Raw genomic sequence first — 24,331 nt, 5'->3', positions numbered from 1 at the left:
CAGTTCTAGTTCAGTTCTAGTTCAGTTCTAGTTCAGTTCTAGTTCAGTTCTAGTTCAGTTCTAGTTCAGTTCTAGTTCAGTTCTAGTTCAGTTCTAGTTCAGTTCTAGTTCAGTTCTAGTTCAGTTCTAGTTCAGTTCTAGTTCAGTTCTAGTTCAGTTCTAGTTCAGTTCTAGTTCAGTTCTAGTTCAGTTCTAGTTCAGTTCTAGTTCAGTTCTAGTTCAGTTCTAGTTCAGTTTCTAGTTCAGTTCTAGTTCAGTTCTAGTTCAGTTCTAGTTCAGTTCTAGTTCAGTTCTAGTTCAGTTCTAGTTCAGTTCTAGTTCAGTTCTAGTTCAGTTCTAGTTCAGTTCTAGTTCAGTTCTAGTTCAGTTCTAGTTCAGTTCTAGTTCAGTTCTAGTTCAGTTCTAGTTCAGTTCTAGTTCAGTTCTAGTTCAGTTCTAGTTCAGTTCTAGTTCAGTTCTAGTTCAGTTCTAGTTCAGTTCTAGTTCAGTTCTAGTTCAGTTCTAGTTCAGTTCTAGTTCAGTTCTAGTTCAGTTCTAGTTCAGTTTAGTCAGTTCTAGTTCAGTTCTAGTTCAGTTCTAGTTCAGTTCTAGTTCAGTTCTAGTTCAGTTCTAGTTCAGTTTCTAGTTCAGTTCTAGTTCAGTTCTAGTTCAGTTCTAGTTCAGTTCTAGTTCAGTTCTAGTTCAGTTCTAGTTCAGTTCTAGTTCAGTTCTAGTTCAGTTCTAGTTCAGTTCTAGTTCAGTTCTAGTTCAGTTTCTAGTTCAGTTCTAGTTCAGTTCTAGTTCAGTTCTAGTTCAGTTCTAGTTCAGTTCTAGTTCAGTTCTAGTTCAGTTCTAGTTCAGTCTTAGTTCAGTTCTAGTCAGTTTTAGTTCAGTTCTAGTTCAGTTCTAGATCAGTTCTAGTTCAGTTCTAGTTCAGTCTAGTTCTAGTTCAGCTTTCTCTCTCTCTCTCTCTAATATAAGTAAGTCTGCTCTATACATGTATAGTCGAATCTGCGTGTCGCTTGATATAGGGCACATTATGTTACCAGCTATACCATATACATGTATAATCAACTTAATTACATTTTAATATCTTTATAGTTATAAAAGAAATGTTTATTTTTATATTCTTTTAAATTTTTACTTTTATTTTATTAATATATTTTTTAACCTTCCTCTCTGTCGGTCATTTGTCATATGAATGTTTTTTATGAAATTTATGAAGACATTTTTAGTAGTTATTAAATTTATGAAAGTATTTTCATCACTATTTTTGCTTCGTTTCTTTCATATATATTTCATTGTATTCAGGCGAAAACATAAAATTAAAATGTTTTTTTCCATAAACAGAAAAAACAACGTATTAAAAATTTTTATACAAAATGTAATCGTTAAGTCATTCATAATTACGAAATGATTCATTTAAATAAAATTAATAAAAAAATAATAATATTTCTTTAGAAAAAATTAACAAATTGAAATGAATTGCATGACAATGAAATTAACGATTAACCGGTTTGCAAAAGATAAACAAAATAAAAAATGTAGATTTAAAAAAGAATGACATTAATGAGAGCACTATAATAAAATTAAAATGTGTTTTGGATTTTAATTAAAAATAAATATAAACAAAAATTACATACATGTTGAAAAATTTTAACTGACAAATTTTGAGCAACTCAATTATTCGTATCTTCTGCAAAATATTTTTTTAATCTTATACTTATTAGCTCATTTTAGACTTTTATTATACAATTTACATGATCTTATTAGGGCGGAAGCTTTAACATCAAAAATAAATTAGAAAGTCATTAATAATTTCATAATTAACAAATCTCTCAATAACTGCCGGACATCATCATCAACATGATTAAACACACACACACAAACACAACTATATTTACTGAAGTGTTACCAACAGTATTTTTAGCTGTAGGGTATAAACAAAGTTTCCATGATTTTGTATCTATTAAATTAGAAATTGTTAATTATGTATGAAGTTACTAAAACTAACAATAAACTACAAACTTTGAATACAATAACAACAACCAGAGCAATGTTAACTCAAAACAAATCTATCTGTCTGTCTGTCTAGTGTGTCTCTTATAGTTTTTACTCCAAAAAACAAGTTTTCCTTTAGTGATTCACGTGCGGATTTATTGGTGAAAGACAAGTTAGATGTTGGAGCAAGCGTTGAAATGTTTGTTTAATTATTTATTTATTCATCAGCATGGAGAGTAAAAAAAAAGTTGACTTACACATTGTAAATCCGTTTACAATCATAGTTAATGAGTTGCAATGAATTATTTAAGTGGTTGTAGATTTACTATGTTGTTTTAAGGTTTTGCTTTTAGTTTCGAGTTTGCAGCACATTTTCAAACAGTGTGTCATATTTTCATTCATTAAGTTATTATGACATATGGTAATCGAGCAAAAAACCTATACAGACTTTCAAGAAAATTCAGTGCATTATTGCTCAATATGTCGGGTAAAATTATTAGATTAAAAAAAAAAAAACTATAAAAGTTGTAGCAACAAGCTTTGATATTAAAGATACTGTTTACACAATATCAGCTGTTTATCTGAATTGGACAACATAGACTATTTCTGTCTATGAAAATTGCAACGAAATAAAAATCAACCAGTAAGAGCGTAATATTCAACTATGCCGAATCTTATATACCCACCATCAAACCGTATGCCGTAAATGGAATGCTCCCATATAAACTTTAAGTTGATATATGTGTCGGATAACAAAATATTTACTTCTAAAAACAAAATATTTTTGTCCAATTTTTTAACCATGAACATACATATATGGGCGGTCAATCAGGGTCAATTATAAAATTCAGTAGAGAGATTTTGGCTTGTAAGAGACTTTCTTCTGTATATTGAATTTCATAGCTATACTCGCATTTTTAAGCCAGCAATGTGCGTTAAAGTCATTTTCTGAAGGGGTCTTATATGGGGGGTAATGTCAACTATGGACCGATTCTCATAAATTTCAGTAGAGAGATTTGTGCTCATAAGAAACTTACTTATGTCTAATTTCAGCGCTATACTCTTATTTTTAAGGCAGTAGTGAGCGTTAAAGTCATTTTCTGAGGGGGACCTTATATGGGGAGTAGTGTCAATTGTGGACCGATCCTCATAAAATTTGGTAGAGAGATTTTAACTCATAAGAAACTTGCTTATGTCGAATTTCATCGCTATACTCTTATTATTAAGGCAGTAATGAGCGTTAAAGTAATTTTCTGAAGGGGGACTTATATAGGGAGTAGGGTCTGATGGACCGATCCTCATAAAATTCGGTAAATAGATTTTTGATAGTGAGAAACTTACTTATATCGAATTTTAGCGCTAGACTCGTTTTTTGAAGGGGACCTTATATGAGGGGTAGGGTCATTTATGTACCGATCCTCATAAAATTTGGTAGAGAGAATTTGCCTCATATGAAACTTATTTGTGTCGAATTTCATCGCTATACTCGCATTTTAAAACAGTTATTACGGTTAAAGCAGTTTTTCGGGGGGCCACTTGTATGGGGGCTTTGCGAAAACGTGCACCGATATTGCCCATTTTCAATACCAAATAAACCTTACCTATAAGAAATATTTGTGAAATATTTTAACACTCTAGCTCTTTCCGTTCAAACTCTATCGTGCTTTCAACATACAGACAGACGGACAGACATGGCTAGATCGTATTAGAATTTAATAAGGGCCCAGAATATACTTTTGTGGGTCTATGATCAATATTTCGATGTGTCACAAACGGAATGACAAAATCAATATATCCCCCATATTTTTTAATGGTGGGTATACAAATAATCAGTTCCCTACCAGGGAATCTTGATCTCAGTACAATATGCTCAGTACATTAATACTCCTAGAAAAAAGGGTCCTGTTATATAATCAATATTGCTTAAATAGTTCAGAAGCCATTAAACAGAACATTAATTAAAACTGAAGAATTAACGTTTAAGCAATTATTACATTTTAATGCAAACTTTACATTTGCATAAACAAAATAAGCCACATTTATCATACCACCCTCGTAATAAAATGACACCAATAAGGTTGTTTAGCTTTTGATAACCGGGTGTGATTGAAATATTTGAAACTATGTGTATAATAAAATAGATTAACCACCACGCATTTACTTATTTGAGTAATTGTTATAAGTAATTGAGAATATAATTCTATAAATATATTCAAAAATTTACATTATTTTCAATACCGTTATTATATTATACAATTCACAGCCTTCGCAAAAAAAAACTTTTAATTTTAAACACCTGACATCATTTAAAAGCCTTTAAACATGAAAGTATTTCAGTACAGCAACTATTTCATTAAATATTTAAATAAACTAAACGCACTTGGCGAAAAAAAAATTGAGTTTGAAAATATTTAAACTTTTTAAAAATTTACGAAATTTATTGATAACTGATTTATTTACTATTTTAAACAAAATTTCCTCTTACTATTTTGTGTATTACCTCATGCCACACACCACTTAAGTGTCGCCAACTATATGTGGCAGCAGCATTTTGTCACTGATATCTACTACATATGCTTGTGCGTTTTTGCAGTAAATACAACAAACAAATAACAAGTATTTTATAAAATTTTGTCTTGTGTCTGCTCAATGAAGGTGAGAGCAGCCGTTTACAGAGAAAATCCAAAGAGGACTGGTTTTAAATACGCCGCACTTGCTGTATAGAATGATCAAGAATGATCAACAACAGCTCGCTGGCTGACTGGCAGCAATAGCAACAACAACATTCAATAACGTGTATAATAAAGCTTTAAACTTATTTTTGTTGTTGTATGTAAGTGAAACATTTAGCAGCATTGGGGATTAAGCAATCAAGGTGGATTGGTAAGGTACCCTATATAACAAGCAAAAACTTGATGATCACTTACGAAAATGTTTCTCTATAAGGGAATTCAGATGGAAAAGTTTGATCCTTTTTGAAAATTTTAATATTCTACCATTCTATGCAAATATATAGACTAGTCCTTATACTAGTCCAGTCCATATACTAATTTATTACTTATACTGCTAAATAGACTAATCTATAGGCTAATTAATAGATTTATCAATAAACTAGTCTGTAGTGTAATCCACGGACTAGTCTATGGCTTATCAGTCGATCCATATACTACATAGGTGAGTGGTCTATGTAAAAGCCAATAGTCTTGCCTATAGGTTAGTAAACAGATAAAAATGGTATAAACGAAATTTTAATCCTTAAAGTACTAATTTCCGAAAAAAATTACAGTAAAAACCTGCACAACAACTTCATATTCTGCTTTACTTTTAAGTAGTTTTATAATGACTTACTTTCAAATACGGAAGTACCTATATTTGTTTTTTACACATACACAGTGAAAATAGTACTTTTGTGTGAAAACGTGAGAGAAACAACTTTAACTCCCTATTTGTTATGACTTATTTAATTAGATTTTTGTAAGCGATGGTGGTAAGTACTAAAGAGTTAGAATGCCTATGAGTAAATAAGTAGTAAAATGCAAGTTTAAAAGCTGTTGAACACATTACTTTTCAATGTAATTGCATTTTCCCTGTCTAATGATAAACATTTCTTTCGAAATGTTACCAATACAGACTCAAACCTAATATACCAACTCAAACTTCAAAGGCTATTTGTCTGTAAAAAATACTAAAAAAAACATAAAAAATATAAAAAAAATCTATGTACAACAGAATTTAATTTTTTGTAGACGCAATACATTTTATAAAAAGATTTACGTTGTTGTTGTGTTATTGCTATTTTTTCTATAATTTTGTTTACAATACAGATTCCAAACTAAATGCCGGAGTTAGTTTATTCTGAATACTTCAAGTGATCACAAGTGCAACACGCTAAAAAAGATAAATCTCTTAAAAAAAAATATCCACGAAAAACAATAAAAAAAAACAACAAACCAACTCAAAATATTCCATTAAGTGTTTTATTTTTAAAATCTTTAAAACATCTTTAGCGAATTGGCTATTTTTAGTTAATGATTTGAGTGTTTCTGCTGTGTGTGGCGGACTTAAACGAAACAATTAAAACTTGGTAAATGCAATAATTTTGCATTAATTTTCATCTTCATTATTGCAGTTTGAAAAACCGAAAAAAAAAATATCAAAAACAACAGGCATTAGCAAAAGAGTTCTACTTGAGTGCTTCTACACAGACCATTAAAACGTCGCCGCTGACCACGCAAATAGTGAAAATTAATTTTAGTTTCACTAACGTTGTTTGTTGTGCCTGCTGCCATTCATAGCAATTGGTGATACAAAAGTATTCATTGCAAAAGATTTTAATCTTCATACTAAACACCACTGGTAAGCCAGTGTGAGCATTTCTTGCTGTTCCATCAACAGCCTGAAAATGAAGTTTCCAACCGCTTCGTTAATACAATTCTTAGTTATAATTGCGTTGAGTTCTACGCATGAGGAACAAGTGGAAGCTGCTGTGGGTTTATATGGTCCCGATAGATATGAAGGTAAGCTGTAAATCTAACTAATGACCTTGACTTATATTTTTTTTTATTTTCCTACAGGTCTACCTGAAATCTGTTTGATGCCCATGGATTTTGGTTATTGTCGTGCCAAGGTACAACGTTATTACTTCGATATAAGACGTATGAAATGTACCATGTTCTTTTGGGGTGGCTGTGCCGGTAATGATAACAATTTTAAGTCCATGGAAGAGTGTAATAATTTCTGCAATTCTCCCTATGAGGATCATGTCCATAATGAGGTAGTGGCTGTGAAAAAGGAACGCACCGAAAGCCGAGTAGAGAGTAGAGGAAGTGGTAATACAAAATATAATACTTTAAATAGCAGAGATGGCGCCGGTAGAGATAGTGCTCCCAAATCGGTGCCTAAATTTTCCTTAAAACCAAATGTCACTTCAAAGGAAACCGGTTATAAGGGTTCCTTCAAGGCCAGTTCTAAAAGCTTTAATATAAATCCAGCACCAAAACCCAGCAGTAATAATAACAACAATAACAGTAACAGTAACATCGATCCTTTAGATGCTATTGATGATGAAGATTATGATGATTAAGAGGAGCATTAGTACTCGCAAGTATTTGTGAGAATCAATTGATTTATATACATATATTTATTAATTAAATTTATTTTTTGTACAATGTAATTTAATAAATTATATTTAAAATAAAAAGAGTTATGTTACATTTTTTTTTTTTAATTTTTTTAAAAATAAAAATACTTTAGTCAAAACTTGTTTTAAATTTAAAAAACTTGTAATACTCTATGTATAAAACAACTTTAAATTAATTACTTAGAAAACGAGTGTAAACAAAATCACTAAAACTAATAATGACGAAATTACTTCTGGAACAAATTCTGTTATTTAATTTGATGTTACATTATAAATTGAATTCAATAGATTATTTCTGTATCAGTTCCAAAACTACCATAGCAAAATATTTTGTCTGAAGAAGTACTGGCTTCTGAAGGAGACTCTATCTGTTTTTATGGGTGTTAAAATTGATAGCACAATAAAATGAAGACATTAAACTGACGTTGTACCACTCTTTCCTACAAAACTAAAGTTTTAATTAACCTTATTATCAACGTTTGCCTCTCTCTATTTTCCAAATTTATTGCTATTTCGTGATTTGATTTTTTTTTTTTCAATCTTAAATTTTTTGGAAGAAAATAGCCCATTGGCTAGCTATGCCTGGCTAATTGGTCATTTCGACATGCTCAACTTTATGTTTGTCATGAAAAAATTATGTGAAAAATAGGAGTTCCTTTCACATTGGTATAGTAGTCTAAAATTATGTGAAAAGTTGTTTCTGAAACCGCTCATAACATTACGTTTTTGTTTTTTTTTTTTTTTTTTAACAAATTTCAATATCCTGGGGTTTAAATTAAAAACAATAATGTCGCCATCTATTAAGCAAGTGAAAAATGCTGAAAATTTATTTTCTTTAAATTACAAACAATTGATTGCATCACAGCTAAAATGCCAAATTTCTCCCACCAACAGTGGGTTTTGGACAGAACATAAATAGGAGATTCCGAAACATAAGTCGATAAATTGTAACAAGATTTAATGGGACCACATGTGCACCAGACCTTAATGCCGCATTATAGTCCACATTATAGTTCTAACTATAATCACGACAATGTTGCAGACTCAAGTTAAAACTGTAGTCCAAAACATATTTCAGACTATAGTTCAGTTTACTGTTCAGAATATATCTGAACTATATTCCACAACTCTATTCCAGACTTTAGTTCAGTTTATAGTTCAGACTATTGACCAGATTATAGTCCAGACTACAGTTTAGTCTGTTTTTAAGACTATGATTCAGGTTATATTCCACACTTTAGTTTAGACTTTAGATCAGACTATAGTCCAGAATATAGTTCAGTCTATTGTTTAGACTACAGCTCATACTATAATGCAGACTATAATTCAAACTATAGTTCAGACTATAGTTCAGACAATATTCCTGACTATAGTTCAGACTATAGCCCAGACTATAGTTCAAACTATAGTTCAGACTATAGTTCAGACAATATTCCTGACTATATTCAGACTATAGCCCAGTGTTTAATTCAGACTATGGTCCACACTTAATTCCAATAATAATTTACAACATAATATAGATTATAATTCAGATTATAGTCCATAATATACTTTAGACTAAAGTCCACTATAATCGAGACTATAGTTCAGACCGTTAGTCTTTCTATAATCCAGGCTATAAACTAAAGTCCAAAGTATAGGCTATAGCTTAGAATATAGTTCAGTCCTGCCTACAGTCAATTCAGTCTATAGCCCAGACCGTAGTTCTTACTATAATCCAGGCTACTAAAGTCTAGAGTATAGGCTATAGTTCAAAATATACTCCAAATTATAGTTCAGTCCAGCCAGGCCGTAGTTCTTATTATATTCCAGGCTATAAACTAAAGTCCAGAGTTACGAATAAAGTCCAAATTATAGTTCAGTCCTGCCTATAGCCCAGTCAAAAGTTTTGACTATAATTCAGATTATAGTGCAAACTATATAAACAATAGTCTTCACATCGTATTCGAAACTGTAGTCCAGACAACCATAAAGACACTATAGGTAATAAAGAGAATTTTAAAGAAATTAAATTGTTTCAATTACTACGTATTCTCTAGAACATCGGAATATAAAGTGCTTGTACATATTCAATCGATTTAATCGTAATCTTCATACAATTGATTTCAAATTATTAACACTCTATTTCTTGTATTTTAAACATTTTCTCTTAATCAAATGATTACAATAATTTCCAATTGTTTATTTGCTTTTTATAGCTTGACGTTGAAATAATAAATCAATTTAAAAAGAAAAATGTTGAAATGTCTTACAACACAATACATCTCCAGTTCCACTGTCATTATAATGATTTATATATGCGATGAAGCTATGAAATTGTTTGCACTCCACTAATACTACTACTGCAGTAACCACAACTATGATTAGCATTTCGTAGTTAGTCTCTGGTCAAAGAAGAGCTCTGATCATCTGCCTTTGAGACCAAGACGTGCAGTTCAACTTTGACAACAAAAGTGTTATAAACAACAAACGGTCGCCGTCAAAAAAAAAAATAAAATCACGCAAAAGAAAATAATCAAAATGAAAAGTTTACTAGCGGTATGCATAACAAAAAACATAAATAAATTAAATAAAATACAAGTTTTATTTATAATAAAAATAATTTTAATATTTAGGTTTTATGTCTAACGATAGCAGTACAAGGTCGTGAATATCATTATGATAAACCACAAGTAGCTTTCGAAAAAGAAGATGTTTCACATCAAACACAACCTACTGCTGCTGCCACACAGCCTAGTAAGAGTATTATTAAGGGTCTTAATGGCAAGGATTTTGAGGTAACAATGTCGGCGTCAAGAAAAGTGTTTGAAACACGTTTACCACCCAAAGAAGAGGTATTTATAGTACAACATTTAAATCAACCAGTAACTGCAGCACCAGCATTCTATCAACGACAACCGGCCAATGTAGCACCATATCAATACCCACAGCCCACAGGTATAAATTCTACACCAAATCCAGGATTTTATGGAACACTTCAACAGACTTATCATAATAATCCACAACAACATTTAAATTTAAATTCAAATCAGTACAATGGAGTCAATGCAGTCAGTAATGCACAACATCATTACAATCAATTTACAGCTAATACAAATTATCAACAACAACAACAGCAGTTACAGCGGCAACAGCAATATGGAGCTACATTTTCCCATTATCCTCAACAACAACAACCGCAGCAAACCGGTGTAGTTTCCCCAAGAACACAACAGCTACAACAAATAGGAGGCTCTTTTTCCCAAATACCAGCGCAACAGCAGCAACAAAAATATTATCCCCAACAATACGACCATTATCTACAGCAGCCACAACGCAACACTAATCTACCAAATTCCAATAATCTACTAAACGATTTAGTCAATAATCATAAATACGTTTCACAATCGGAAGCAGCACAACTCGATGTTTATCCGTACAAACAAATAAATGGCAATCCCCGGCCATTTACACGTATCATCACTAAATGCGATGCTCCAGGTCAATGTGAACCACAAAATGCTGCCGAGGGCGGTAGAGGAGGCAGTGATTTCCACCATCAACAGGTTTTAAAACAATCTAAAGCTCATGTTAGCCCCAACACAGATAAATGTCAAAATAAATTCAATTATCAATTTACGGGTAATGCCTTGACAGGTAATGCTGCTAAAGCCCAAAGAGGTATACCCATTACCAAGGGCACTGACTTAAGAGATCGTCGACTGTTTGCTTACAGTGAAGTGGTAATACCACAATATCCACATAATTAGATAAAAAAAGTTTTTACTTTTGTTAAGCACTGTTTAAAGATAATAATTTAAAAATAATCCTAAGAATATGCTAAGAAAATAAAATATATATATTTTTTTAAGAATCAGTGATTAGTATTTTAATGTCAGTCACTTAAGATTTGTTTTATTAGTAACGTTTTTATGTTTTTTTTTTTTTGTTTTGTCATTAATATCACTTACATACATTTTTATACGTCTTCCAAAGTAGATACATATGAAGGTATGTGTATCTTTAAGATTTAAAATACCCGTTTGTATGTAACAATTGTGTTATTTTTTTTTTGTTTGGTTTGTTAATTAATGACGATTTTGTTGTTTTTAAAAGGTTTAAATGAATCAAAAATATTTATAAAATTTTAAGAAAGAAAAAAAAAAATAAACTTGTTTTTTAAAAAGAAGCCAAAATCACAATCGAAATTAACCAAAAAAATACACATAACAATGCCTTTGTCAAAGCACAGTGGTTTAAGTAGGTATTTATTGTAAACTTTTATAAAGTGTTTTAACGTTTTAGAAATAGAGTTTTTAAAAAAGCTTTTTAAGCTCTTTTAATTAACAAATTGAAAAAGTTCTTTTTTATATAAATTTAGAAAAGTTTTTCTTAAGAAAGTTTGTTACGAGGAAACTTTTATGAAAAAAGCTTTGTAATTTTTGCATCAAAAGAAGCCTTATATATTGCAAAACTCTTACTAAAACGTAAATTTCACATATTCGTAAGCATGAAAGTTAATTTTTAAACTTTAAGTCAATTTGTAAAAAAAGCTTTTTTATTAAAATTTCAAAAAGTTATTTTTTTGGTGATAAAGTGTTTTCATCAATATATATATATATTTTTTTAATAATCTAAACTTGAGAAGCTTAAAAAAACTATTTTCTGTGAATTTCATAAAAAGCTTTTTATAAAAAGCTTTTAGTAAATACAAACTTTTTAATGATTCTTTTATAATTTTCAAATTAAAAAAGCTCTAATAATACATTTACCTCCAAGAGCTTTTTCCAAAAGCTTTTTCTTTAAAAAGTTCTCTTTTAAAAAACAACCTTTTTCTTTCTTTTCTTCCACAACCCACTGTGCAAAAGGCGTTAAGTTAATTTTATATTTAGTTCCTATACTATTTTAAAACATAATAAAACATTTACTTTAAAAAGCTTTTTCCAAAAGCTTTTTCTCTGAAAAGTTCTCTTTTAAAAAACAACCTTTTTCATTCTTTTCTACCACAACCCACTGTGCAAAAGGCGTTAAGTTAATTTTATATTTAGTTCCTATACTATTTTAAAACAAATATAGAATACAAATTAAAGGTAAACAACCGCAAATTTCTTATTACCAATATTAGTCACATTTTAAAGTTCTAATGAAAAACATATATAAAAAGCACTAAAACGGAACTAGACACATAAAAATTCTTATAAAATTTAAAAATTAAGCATAATATTCAACATGAATTTGGTGAGTACTCAAACAAAACTCCAAACAATAAAAAAATTTAAATAAATAATACAATTTTTGTAAATACAGCTGACCATGCTCTTTCCCTTATTGTGTATAACCGCCTTGAGCCTGCTGTACGCCAATGCTAATCCCGCATTTGAGGGTTATCGTTATGAGAAACCCAGCATACCATTTGAATATCCAACCGTTACAAAGAAGCTGCCAAAAAATGCTGACATTAAGCCAACAACAACAGCAATAACGTCAACAACGAAAGTGGCAAATGAAAAACTAAATACAAAATCAAAACCAAATAGTGCAACAGCAACAAAAACCACTACAATAGCAGCAACAGCTTTAAAACACCAGCAGCAACAAAAGCAAGAAAAATCTCATGCAACAGAGAAAATTAAAAAATCCACAGTGATAAACCCCACAGCAACAAATTTGAATATAAAATCAAATAAAAATCCCGAGACACCAACAATAATAACAGCAGAATCGGCTGCAACAACTGTAACTGTGGTGAAAAGAAAAACGGATAAATTAAGTTTAAATCAATTACCAGCCAACAGCACGACTAGCATTCATAGGGCAACAACTGGTTGTACAGTGTATAAGGCAGAGGAAGAAAAACATTTTAAAAATAAATTAGAGAAACAGGTCATAAAGAAAACCGATCCTAAAATATTGGCTGCTCAAGAAGCAGCTTTAGAGAATTTACTAAATCGTGATAATGGTTATATTTATCGTTTACCAAGCAAGCAAGTTAAGAGTTTAGATGAGAATTTGCCTCACACCGTACATGAAGAGAATCATGCCATTAAACGTTTGAAATTGAGGAATGATATCTATGAGGTAGATCACTCTTTAGGTGCTACAACTAGTGTGAAATATTGCTGTGACCAAAGTTTTGATATTGTGAGAGAAAAATACCAGCAGTTGGCTAAAAATCGCCCTTTGGAAAGACGTTTGACACCGTATACGGAAAAGTTGGCTGAAAAGGAATACTTTGAATGATGTACTGTAAACTTAAAAGGGCCTGAAATTAAATTTCTTCTAGTTATGATATTTAAAAAAAAATTAAACTCTTTACTTTTTAACCAGTTAATACATATCTAAAGTTTCACTATAATTCTCAATTAGTTAAGAATTTTATCTATTTCGTATTATACGTGAATTTTTCGTAAATATTACGAAAAAAGATTATTTTCAGTGTAAGTGGAATGCAATATCTATCTCAACGAATAGTATTGAAAAGTCAATAGGCAATTTGATGGTCTAGTCAATAGATTAGTTCAAAGGCTAATCAATATACTAGTTTATAGACATCTCGATGGAATAGTCAACAGGCAAGTCCATAGACTATTTTATGGGCCAGTCCATAGAATAGTTCATTAACTAAACCATAGGCCAGTCTATGGACTAGTCGATAAGGATAAGAATGCGAATATCTGTAGATTATGGACTGTTCTGCAGACTAGTATATTGGAAAATAGTCTGAAGATAAGTCCATTTACTAGGCAATAGACTAGTCAATAAACTATTCTATATATTAGTTCATATAATTGTCTGGTCTGTAAATTGATCAATAAACTGATCCGTAGATATAGTCAAAGCTAGTAGTTGATTCTGTTGTTAAATTTAAAAATTTCAATTTGGCATAATCCAATTTCTGGATCCTATAAGCTTAACTCCCTATTACCAGGCGATCATAAAAAGTACTTACCTTACTCCTTATTTGTATCATAGTAAGTACTTACCTAACTCCCTATTTGTAAGCGAGCGTGGTAAGTACTTGCCTCTAATGTCCCGTGTTAAAATTATGACTTAAAATGCTATTTATGTATATACTAACCCCTTACTTTTCAATGTAAGTTTTGCTGGGATTCTTGGTAGACTCCCTTTAAAAATAAAACTCCTTTCATTTGCAACTTATAAAAACAACAAACTTAAACTTTATTTAATAATTTAAAATAAATAAACAATAAAAAAACAAACCCTCAATTTATATTAACAAAAGTCGTTAAAAAACACACACAAAACATTTTAACGATGTTTCACAAACATCTCATAGTCAAATTGATCCCAATCGTTAACATTTCCACGTGGACGAGTGGATCCTTTAGTTAATGATCGTTGTATACGTTTTTCACGCTGCACATCCAATTCTTCAAGTTGTTCCCGTAAACGTTTCTCTTTAGCACTTAAGGCTTGAGGAGCACGTATCTTAGGCGAATTACGACTCTCATCCATTTCCATTTCGGACATGGCATCGTTGGCCACTACCTCGGCATTAAAGAAACCATCGAAATTTTGAAAATGTATAGATTCAGCGGGTTCATGATCATCGGGCATAATCATATCGTAATTATTGTTATGGATCATATTATCATCGGTCGAGGGTGAGGGAAAAGCATAGGTTAGAGGAATCCAAACGAGAAATAACATAGTGAAGATTTTAAGAGACTGTTGGGGTAAATTTTATTATTTAATATTTCTTATTATATTTATTCTTAATTTTATAACTTACTTGCTTACTGAAATTTCCTTCCATTTTTGATATCCGTTTCCTTTTCTTTCGCTTTACATTGATTCAGTGAATTGTTAAGTTTTATAACTAACTTAATTTTCTAAATGCGGCGATTTTTATATAAATTTCACCCACTTTTTTTTCCTCAAGATTCTTGTTTATGAGAACACTTTTTTTCCAAAGTACTTGAGAACACTTTTTTCCTTTCATTAGAAACTGGTTTGAAATTTTGGGTTTTTACAATGTTTTTTTAAACATTAATTTCGACAAATAACATGTTACAAATTTAATTTCCAGCAATATAAAAAAATAACCACGCAAATTTTAACGAATTTCCAATTAATGAATGTAATCTGAAACGCCCGTTTAGGTTTTTTTAGCTTGTGATTTTAAGCAGCGTTGAAAAAAATCTGAAATGCAAAATTTAACCATCAATTTGTTTTACATTGGCATTGACAAAATTGTACACTGAACCCTTCGCTTGATCAGCCCATTAAATGAAAAAAAATAAAAGAAAATAAAATAAAAATTGCATATATAATCAGATTGTTAAATTTTTAATTACACTGAGCGACAATAGTTAAGCCAAGATTTGGTAAAATAAATTTCGGTTATAACAACAAAAGTACTAAGAGGGTGTAACCAACGAGGTAAAAAGTACCAAATGTCCAAATTGGGAAATATGTGTCACACTATGAAAATAACTCTAGTAGTAGTACGTAGTACCTTTTAATACTTTAAAATATGCACCCAAAATCTGTTTTGGAACTTTCGAATGACTCCTCCTTGATTCTATTTAGTAGTAAATTGAAATAAAAAGTACCAAACGGGCAAATTTTAGTACACTACGAAATCATCTCTAGTAGCAGTAGGTTAAGCAAAACCCGTTTTATTCACTTTACAACATATCCACCCACTTTCACAAAAAAATGTAACAGTCGCCCCGTGTAACTTAATATCGAACAGTTTACACGTTTTCATTAATATTGAGTAAATTCGTCACCAATTAATAAATGATGACAATAAAAAAAGACATTCAAATAAAACCACAATCATCATATTAATAAAGACAAAAGAAGAAAAACAAATAATTTATAACAATAAATTACAAAAAAAAAAATTAAATTAAAAACATTTCATCATTTGATTTTTCATTATACATGCATATTTATACATTTTTTTCTTTTTATAATAATTTTATAATTTAAAAACACACACAAGCTTTTTTTTATTTCACTTTCGCTAAACGAAACGTATTGAAAAAAGTCAATGGCCTAAGATTACACAGATTCATATTTTATTTGTTGTTGCTTTACTTCTCTTTCTTTTTAAGTTTTTTTGTAATATTTTGCCTCCATACAGTCTAATAAAACAAATGCGAACAGAATTGGAAAAAAATGCAAAATTAATCAACATTCAATAAAAAATTATTAATGAGCTGTTGTTGCTCTACTTTAAATAAAATTACAATGTTCAAAATTAAGCTGGAGAAATAAAGAAAACAAATAGTTTAAAAAGGTCTATTGTTTTGTATTAAACAAATTAATTCTAATACCCTTTTTATACAGGAAGTTTGAAATAAAACTTTTTTTCCCCCTTATAACAAAAACATTACCTTACCCGGCAGTTTTAAAAAGCAAAAATTTGTGTATAACTAGTGCAGCATTTTTGGCCGTAATAAAAACTACATGGTTTTGCCACCAGTACCTTAAACTAACGGATATTTACAACTTTTTCTTAGGATGCGTAAACCTCAATAGTTTTATTATGTCAGTAAAAATAGTTTCACTATCTTCTACTAACTCTCTCTACCTTCCTTCCTCGCTTATTTAACTATGTATTACAAATACTGCTGACCATTGTTTTACAACTTTTTTACTGCATTAAGCTAAAAAAAGTTTTATATTTGAAACAAAAGTAATTTCTGTAAAACAAATAATTTAATTGCAAATCCCCAATTGAATTTCAATAAATTCAACGAAAAAAAAAATGTTATTCAGTTCTAGAGTTATAAGTAGTAAGGGTTTAATAATTCTTGAGAAAAAGCTTCTTTTTGGGCTGCTTAATCTGTATGTACGAGTAAACGAGTTTGAGTATTAAAATTAAAAGAAAACAAAGTCGAAATAAAAAAGAGACGCAATTTTGACCACAATTAGGGAATAACTTTCGTAACAGAAAGTTTTATATTAATCAAGCTTAGTAGACCTCTTTAGAATACATCATGGGCAACTGCAACATAAAAAGTCTAGACTATAGACTAGACTAAACTATTGACTAGACTATAGACTAGACTAAACTATAGACTAGACTATATACTAGACTAGACTATAGACTAGCCTATAGACAAGACTAGACTATAGACTAGACTATAGACTAGCCTATAGATAAGACTATAGACTAGACTATAGACTAGACAATAGACTAGACTATAGACTAGACTATAGATTAGACTATAGACTAGACTATAGACTAGACTATAGACTAGACTATAGACTAGACTATAGACCAGACTATAGACTAGACTATAGACTAGACTATAGACCAGACTATAGACTAGACTATAGACTAGACTATAGACTAGACTATAGACTAGACTATAGACTAGACTATAGACTAGACTATAGACTAGACTACAGACTAGACTATAGACTAGACTATAGACTAGACTATAGACTAGACAATAGACTAGACAGTAGACTAGACTATAGACTAGACTATAGATTAGACTATAGATTAGACTATAGACTAGACTATAGATTAGACTATAGACTAGACTATAGACTATCCTATAGACTAGACTATAGACTAGACTATAGACTAGACTATAGACTAGACTATAGACTAGACTATAGACTAGACTATAGACTAGACTATAGACTAGACTATAGATTAAACTATAGACTAGACTATAGACTAGACTATAGACTATCCTATAGACTAGACTATAGACTAGACTATAGACTAGACTATAGACTAGACTATAGACTAGACTATAGACTAGACTATAGACTAGACTATAGACTAGACTATAGACTAGACTATAGACTAGACTATAGACTAGACTATAGACTAGACTATAGACTAGACTATAGACTAGACTATAGACTAGACTATAGACTAGACTATAGACTAGACTATAGACTAGACTATAGACTAGACTATAGACTAGACTATAGACTAGACTATAGACTAGACTATAGACTAGACTATAGACTAGACTATAGACTAGACTATAGACTAGACTATAGACTAACTATAGACTAGACTATAGACTAGACTATAATAGACTATAGACTAGACTATAGACTAGACTATAGACTAGACTATAGGACTAGACTAGACTATAGACTAGACTATAGACTAGACTAGAGCTATAGACTAGACTATAGACAGACTATAGACTAGACTATAGACTAGACTATAGACTAGACTATAGACTAGACTATAGACTAAGACTATAGACTAGACTATAGACTAGACTATAGACTAGAACTATAGACTAGACTATAGACTAGACTATAGACTGACTATAGCTAGACTATAGCTAGACTATAGACTATAGAGCTAGACTATAGACTAGACTATAGACTAGACTATAGACTAGACTATAGACTAGACTAGGACTAGACTATAGACTAGACTATGACTAGACTATATACTAGACTGATAACTACTAGACTATAGACTAGACTATAGACTAGACTATAGACTAGACTATAGACTAGACTATAGACTAGACTATAGACTAGACTATAGACTAGACTATAGACTAGATAGACTATAGACTAGACTATAGACTAGACTATAGACTAGACTATACTAGACTATAGACTACTATACTATATACTAGACTATAGACTAGACTATAGACTAGACTATAGACTAGACTATAGACTAGACTATAGACTAGACTATAGACTAGACTGACTAGACTAGACTACTATAGACTAGACTACAGACTAGACTATAGACTAGACTATAGACTAGACTATAGACTAGACTATAGACTAGACTATAGACTAGACTATAGACTAGACTATAGACTAGACTATAGACTAGACTATAGACTAGACTATAGACTAGGCTATAGACTAGACTATAGACTAGACTATAGACTAGACTATAGACTAGACTATAGACTGGGCTATAGACTAGACTATAGACTAGACTATAGACTAGACTATAGACTAGACTATAGACTAGACTATAACTATACTATAGACTAAACTATAGACTAGACTATAGACTAGACTATAGACTAGACTATAGACTAGACTATAGACTAGACTATAGACTAGACTATAGACTAGACTATAGACTAGACTATAGACTAGACTATAGACTAAACTATAGACTAGACTATAGACTAGACTATAGACTAGACTATAGACTAGACTATAGACTAGACTATAGACTAGACTATAGACTAGACTAGACAGTGGTCTGGTTTGCTGATGAGTTTATTGACTAGTCTATGAATTCGTTTATTGTAGTTATTAGTCTAATTATCGGAATAGTTTTGTCATAAACCAATCTATGAACTAGTAAAAATTTATCTTAATTTATATACATACTAGTATATTTACTCGTTTATATACTACTTTATAAAAGCTAATAATAACTGCTAGAAATTCTTTCAAATGTTGAAATGTTTGTTTTTAAAGGATTTCAAGCTCTTGAATCTATCAAAGCCCTAAATAAAATGTTTCTTTATTTTCTCCTAACTAGGTTACAATTTAAATATTCATATGTAGGTAAATTATCAACAAATAATTTTCAAAAAATTCTCATTTGTCAGCAAAATGACAAATTAACCAACATTTATGTTACATTTTCCTCGTTTTGCCACAAAATTTCTGCAAAACGATTTCAGCATGAATCTACTATACACAGAGTCCCCATGGTTTTGTTTTTGTGCCACAATGTAGAATAATTAATCATCGTATATTCTGTGATTTTTTTTTTAATTTAATTTTTTGCAGTTTATTGAATTTATAATAATTGTCATTTTATCTACGACCAATTAAGAATCATAAATTGACAATATTAACAGATTATTGGTTTTTTACAACGTGTTAAGTATAATAATTAATGTTCATTCAGGCGTATTTTATTTTAAATTTATTTCATTATAAAAAAAAAAACCAATGGAATCTTTTTTTATTATTATTATTTAATTCCTCATCATATAACTCTCACTCGTATAGGAAGATATTTACATAATGACATAATTAATAATAGATATAAAAAATAAAACAATGAAATTGAATAATTATGAAAAAAACAAAGTTATTTGTAATAATAAATGGGCTAAATATGGCTTTCAACTAAATTAGTTATAGACAAAAGAAGAAAAATAACAATATAATTATTTGAAATGAAACTGAAAAAAAGATGGATGTATTAGCACTTAATGTTTAATTTACACGATTTTTTAAATAATTAATAGTGGTTTAATAATTATAATTTTTTTTTGCTCTATAGCTGATTATTGACACTGAATATGATATATGAATAATAAATAAAAGTTGAAAATTTAAGGGTTCTATAAGAAGAATGATTTACTTTTTAATTACTATTAATACACCTGTATAGCCAGAATTATTTTGTTAAGAAACGAGCTTTAAAACCAAAGGTAAGCAATTTCGCACACACAAAGCCAGTCTGATAGCTCTATTGCTTTAAATAAACAATAAACAATAGAACATTTTTATAATTCTCATTTAGTTTAGTTTATTTTAGTCAAATATTTTTAGAAAACTTTGCAATATCTCATGTACATGGTCCTACTCAACGTTTTACTTTATTTAAAAATATATTATTTAACTAAAAGTTTAAGAATCAAATTGCCATGACTACAGACCCCACTCGCATTCCAAATAAAAGAAATACTGGTCTTTTGTCTGTCTTTCTGCTTGGCTAAACATTATAAAAAGTGCAATTCTTTCAACAACAATTCTAAACTGGCTGTAATAGAATTATAAATTTTCTAAGAAATTGTTTAAAATATTTGAAAAAAGTTTTAAAAGTTAAATAAGAAGAAACAAAAACAACAAAATTATATTACAAGTCTTCAAAAAAAAAAAAAAAGAACAAATAAATTATTTAACAAGATGAAAATTTTTTTTTAATTTTTAACTTGTTACAGCCATAAAGGAGGATTTAACTTTTCATTAGATTTTCGTAGTAAAAAATTTTAATCATGTCCTTATTTCCAACAACAGCAACAACAATATGTCTATAAAAGCATTAACTGCGATAAAAACAAACAAAAAAATATTTAACATGCCAAAAATAACAAGAAAAAGTGTATTTTTAAAACAATAGCAAAAACAAATGCTTTTATAAGAGAGCATAAAAAATATTTTTTATGTTCTAAAAAAAGTTTATGGGAAAAATGTCTTTGATCCAACAGCACGCGTGTGTTTATGTGCGATTTATACGAAATATTATTAAAAAAACACACAAAAGTATTTCTATGAAAAAATATTTTAAAACTTTAAAAAACAACACTGGAATATGAAATGGAATATAGAGTGATGCAATGATGGTGGTGATAAAAGTAGCGATACGTTCGGCAGGGTAGTTTATTGTTCACGCTAAAATTATTAGCACTTTTAAGTAAAACCGTCTTTTTAGCAAAAAAATCGATGTTTGCAATTCTATTCAACTACTAAAACTAGAACTGAACTAGAACTGAACTAGAACTGAACTAGAACTGAACTAGAACTGAACTAGAACTGAACTAGAACTGAACTAGAACTGAACTAGAACTGAACTAGAACTGAACTAGAACTGAACTAGAACTGAACTAGAACTGAACTAGAACTGAACTAGAACTGAACTAGAACTGAACTAGAACTGAACTAGAACTGAACTAGAACTGAACTAGAACTGAACTAGAACTGAACTAGAACTGAACTAGAACTGAACTAGAACTGAACTAGAACTGAACTAGAACTGAACTAGAACTGAACTAGAACTGAACTAGAACTGAACTAGAACTGAACTAGAACTGAACTAGAACTGAACTAGAACTGAACTAGAACTGAACTAGAACTGAACTAGAACTGAACTAGAACTGAACTAGAACTGAACTAGAACTGAACTAGAACTGAACTAGAACTGAACTAGAACTGAACTAGAACTGAACTAGAACTGAACTAGAACTGAACTAGAACTGAACTAGAACTGAACTAAGAACTGAACTAGAGACTGAACTAGAACTGAACTAGAACTGAACTAGAATGAACTAGAACTGAACTAGAACTGAACTAGAACTGAACTAGAACGACTAGAACTGAACTAGAACTGAACTAGAACTGACTAGAACTGACTAGAACTGAACTAGAACTGAACTAGACTGAACTAGAACTGAACTAGAACGACTAGAACTGAACTAGAACTGAACTAGAACTGAACTAGAACTGACTAGACTGAACTAGAACTGACTGAACTAGAACTAGAACTGAACTAGAACTGAACTTAGACTGAACTAGAACTGAACTAGAACTGAACTAGAACTGAACTAGAACTGAACTAGAACTGAACTAGAACTGAACTAGAACTGAACTAGAACTGAACTAGAACTAAACTAGAACTGAACTAGAACTGAACTAGAACTGAAACTAGAACTGACTAACTGAACTAGAACTGAACTAGAACTGAACTAGAACTGAACTAGAACTGAACTAGAACTGAACTAGACTGAACTAGAACTGAACTAGACTGAACTAGAACTGAACTAGAACTTGAACTAGAACTGAACTAGAACTGAACTAGAACTGAACTAGAACTGAACTAACTGAACTAGAACTGAACTAGAACTGAACTAGAACTGAACTAGAACTGAACTAGAACTGAACTAGAACTGAACTAGAAACTGAACTAGAACTGACTACTAGAACTGAACTAGAACTGAACTAGAACTGAACTAGAACTGAACCTAGAACTGAACTAGAACTGAACTAGAACTGAACTAGAACTGAACTAGAACTGAACTAGAACTGAATAGAACTGAACTAGAACTGAACTAGAAAACGACTAGAACTGAACTAGAACTGAACTAGAACTGAACTAGAACTGAACTAGAACTGAACTAGAAAACTGAACTAGAACTGAAAACTAGAACTGAACTAGACTGAATCTAGACTGAACTAGAACTGAACTAGAACTGAACTAGAACTGAAACTAGAACTGAACTAGAACTGAACTAGAACTGACTAGAATGACCTAGAAATGACTAGAACTGAACTAGAAACTGAACGAGAACTGATAGAACGAACTAGAACTGAACTAGAACTGAACTAGAACTGAACTAGAACTGAACTAGACTGAACTAAGAACTGAACTAGAACTGAACTAGAACTGGAACTAGAAACTGAACTAGAACTGAACTAGAACTGAACTAGAATGAACTAGAACTGAATAGACTGAAGAACTGAACTAGAACTGAACTAGAACTGAACTAGCACTTGAACTAGAACTTGACCTAGAACGAACTAGAACTGAACTAGAACTAAACTAGAACTGAACTAGAACTGAACTAGAACTGAACTAGAACTGAACTAGAACTGAACTAGAACTGAACTAGAACTGAACTAGAACTGAACTAGAACTGAACTAGAACTGAACTAGAACTGAACTAGAACTGAACTAGAACTGAACTAGAACTGAACTAGAACTGAACTAGAACTGAACTAGAACTGAACTAGAACTGAACTAGAACTGAACTAGAACTGAACTAGAACTGAACTAGAACTGAACTAGAACTGAACTAGAACTGAACTAGAACTGAACTAGAACTGAACTAGAACTGAACTAGAACTGAACTAGAACTGAACTAGAACTGAACTAGAACTGAACTAGAACTGAACTAGAACTGTAGAACTGAACTAGACTGAACTAGAATGAACTAGAACTGAACTAGAACTGAACTAGAACTGAACTAAAACGGAACTAGAACTAAACTAGTACTAAACTAGAACTGAACTAAAATTTAACTATTAATAGAAAATATGCATATTCTAACATAAAATCTTCCTGAAAACAGGAGCTCGATCTGTTACCTAAGCAACACTCATTTAAAAAGACTTCACAACACCTCAATGTAGTTGTAGTTTTTGACGAAAACATAAAAACAAATTCGTATTATTTTTTCGGTCTTTGTTTATCAAGTGTTGATAAATAAAAACATGAATATGAAAAAAACACAAAATGTTTTAAACAAAAGCTTTACAATTATTTACAATTTCCACATTCTTTCAGTAAATAGTAAATAGTTTATACTTTATTTAGTTATAAGGACTGCGAATCCTAAAATGCTCACAAATAGTTAAAAACAAGAAAAAATGGAAGAATGAAACATAGAAATATCGCTACAAATATTAAATGTTTTTAAAACAATTCATATCAGCGAAAATTTACAAAATATGTACGTACATACATATGTATGTATTACTGCGATATAAAAAGCATAC

General features: G+C 30.5%; 4 protein-coding genes across 4 annotated transcripts; 3 read left to right on the top strand and 1 right to left on the bottom strand.

The window, feature by feature from the left end:
* Positions 1-5,815: 5,815 nt before the first annotated feature.
* Positions 5,816-7,191, top strand: LOC119606289 (tissue factor pathway inhibitor-like). Its single transcript, XM_037959734.1, has 2 exons — positions 5,816-6,497; positions 6,555-7,191. The coding sequence occupies exons 1-2, from the start codon at positions 6,383-6,385 to the stop codon at positions 7,061-7,063; spliced, it is 624 nt and encodes a 207-aa protein (XP_037815662.1). The 5' UTR covers positions 5,816-6,382; the 3' UTR covers positions 7,064-7,191.
* Positions 7,192-9,556: 2,365 nt separating this feature from the next.
* LOC119606285 (nuclear transcription factor Y subunit beta-like) lies at positions 9,557-10,916 on the top strand. Its single transcript, XM_037959730.1, has 2 exons — positions 9,557-9,658; positions 9,736-10,916. Exons 1-2 carry the CDS (start codon positions 9,641-9,643, stop codon positions 10,867-10,869), a joined length of 1,152 nt encoding a protein of 383 aa, XP_037815658.1. The 5' UTR covers positions 9,557-9,640; the 3' UTR covers positions 10,870-10,916.
* A 1,313-nt stretch (positions 10,917-12,229) lies between these two features.
* LOC119606280 lies at positions 12,230-13,402 on the top strand. The gene is made up of 2 exons (XM_037959724.1): positions 12,230-12,337; positions 12,407-13,402. Exons 1-2 carry the CDS (start codon positions 12,329-12,331, stop codon positions 13,337-13,339), a joined length of 942 nt encoding a protein of 313 aa, XP_037815652.1. The 5' UTR covers positions 12,230-12,328; the 3' UTR covers positions 13,340-13,402.
* A 941-nt stretch (positions 13,403-14,343) lies between these two features.
* Positions 14,344-15,237, bottom strand: LOC119606288. The gene is made up of 2 exons (XM_037959733.1): positions 14,853-15,237; positions 14,344-14,788 (listed from the first exon to the last, which is right to left on the bottom strand). Exons 1-2 carry the CDS (start codon positions 14,874-14,876, stop codon positions 14,369-14,371), a joined length of 444 nt encoding a protein of 147 aa, XP_037815661.1. The 5' UTR covers positions 14,877-15,237; the 3' UTR covers positions 14,344-14,368.
* Between the last annotated feature and the right edge of the window lie 9,094 nt (positions 15,238-24,331).

This window comes from Lucilia sericata, unplaced genomic scaffold (genome assembly GCF_015586225.1).
Source record: "Lucilia sericata isolate MDLA Ls3-8-SP2 unplaced genomic scaffold, ASM1558622v1 Contig000568F_arrow, whole genome shotgun sequence".
NCBI lineage: Eukaryota > Metazoa > Arthropoda > Insecta > Diptera > Calliphoridae > Lucilia > Lucilia sericata.
The sequence above is the reverse complement of the archived record's forward strand: the minus strand, read 5'-3'. Positions and strand labels throughout refer to the sequence as shown.

Excerpts from the sequence above, each read along its gene's own strand:
- LOC119606288 (XM_037959733.1), bottom strand. The coding sequence starts at position 14,876 with ATGGAAGGAAATTTCAGTAAGCAA. Across the intron at positions 14,789-14,852 it reads AAGGAAATTTCAGTAAGCAA|TCTCTTAAAATCTTCACTAT; the intron begins GTAAGTTATAAA and ends TTACCCCAACAG.
- LOC119606289 (XM_037959734.1), top strand. The coding sequence starts at position 6,383 with ATGAAGTTTCCAACCGCTTCGTTAATACAATTCTTAGTTATAATTGCG. Across the intron at positions 6,498-6,554 it reads TGGTCCCGATAGATATGAAG|GTCTACCTGAAATCTGTTTG; the intron begins GTAAGCTGTAAA and ends ATTTTCCTACAG.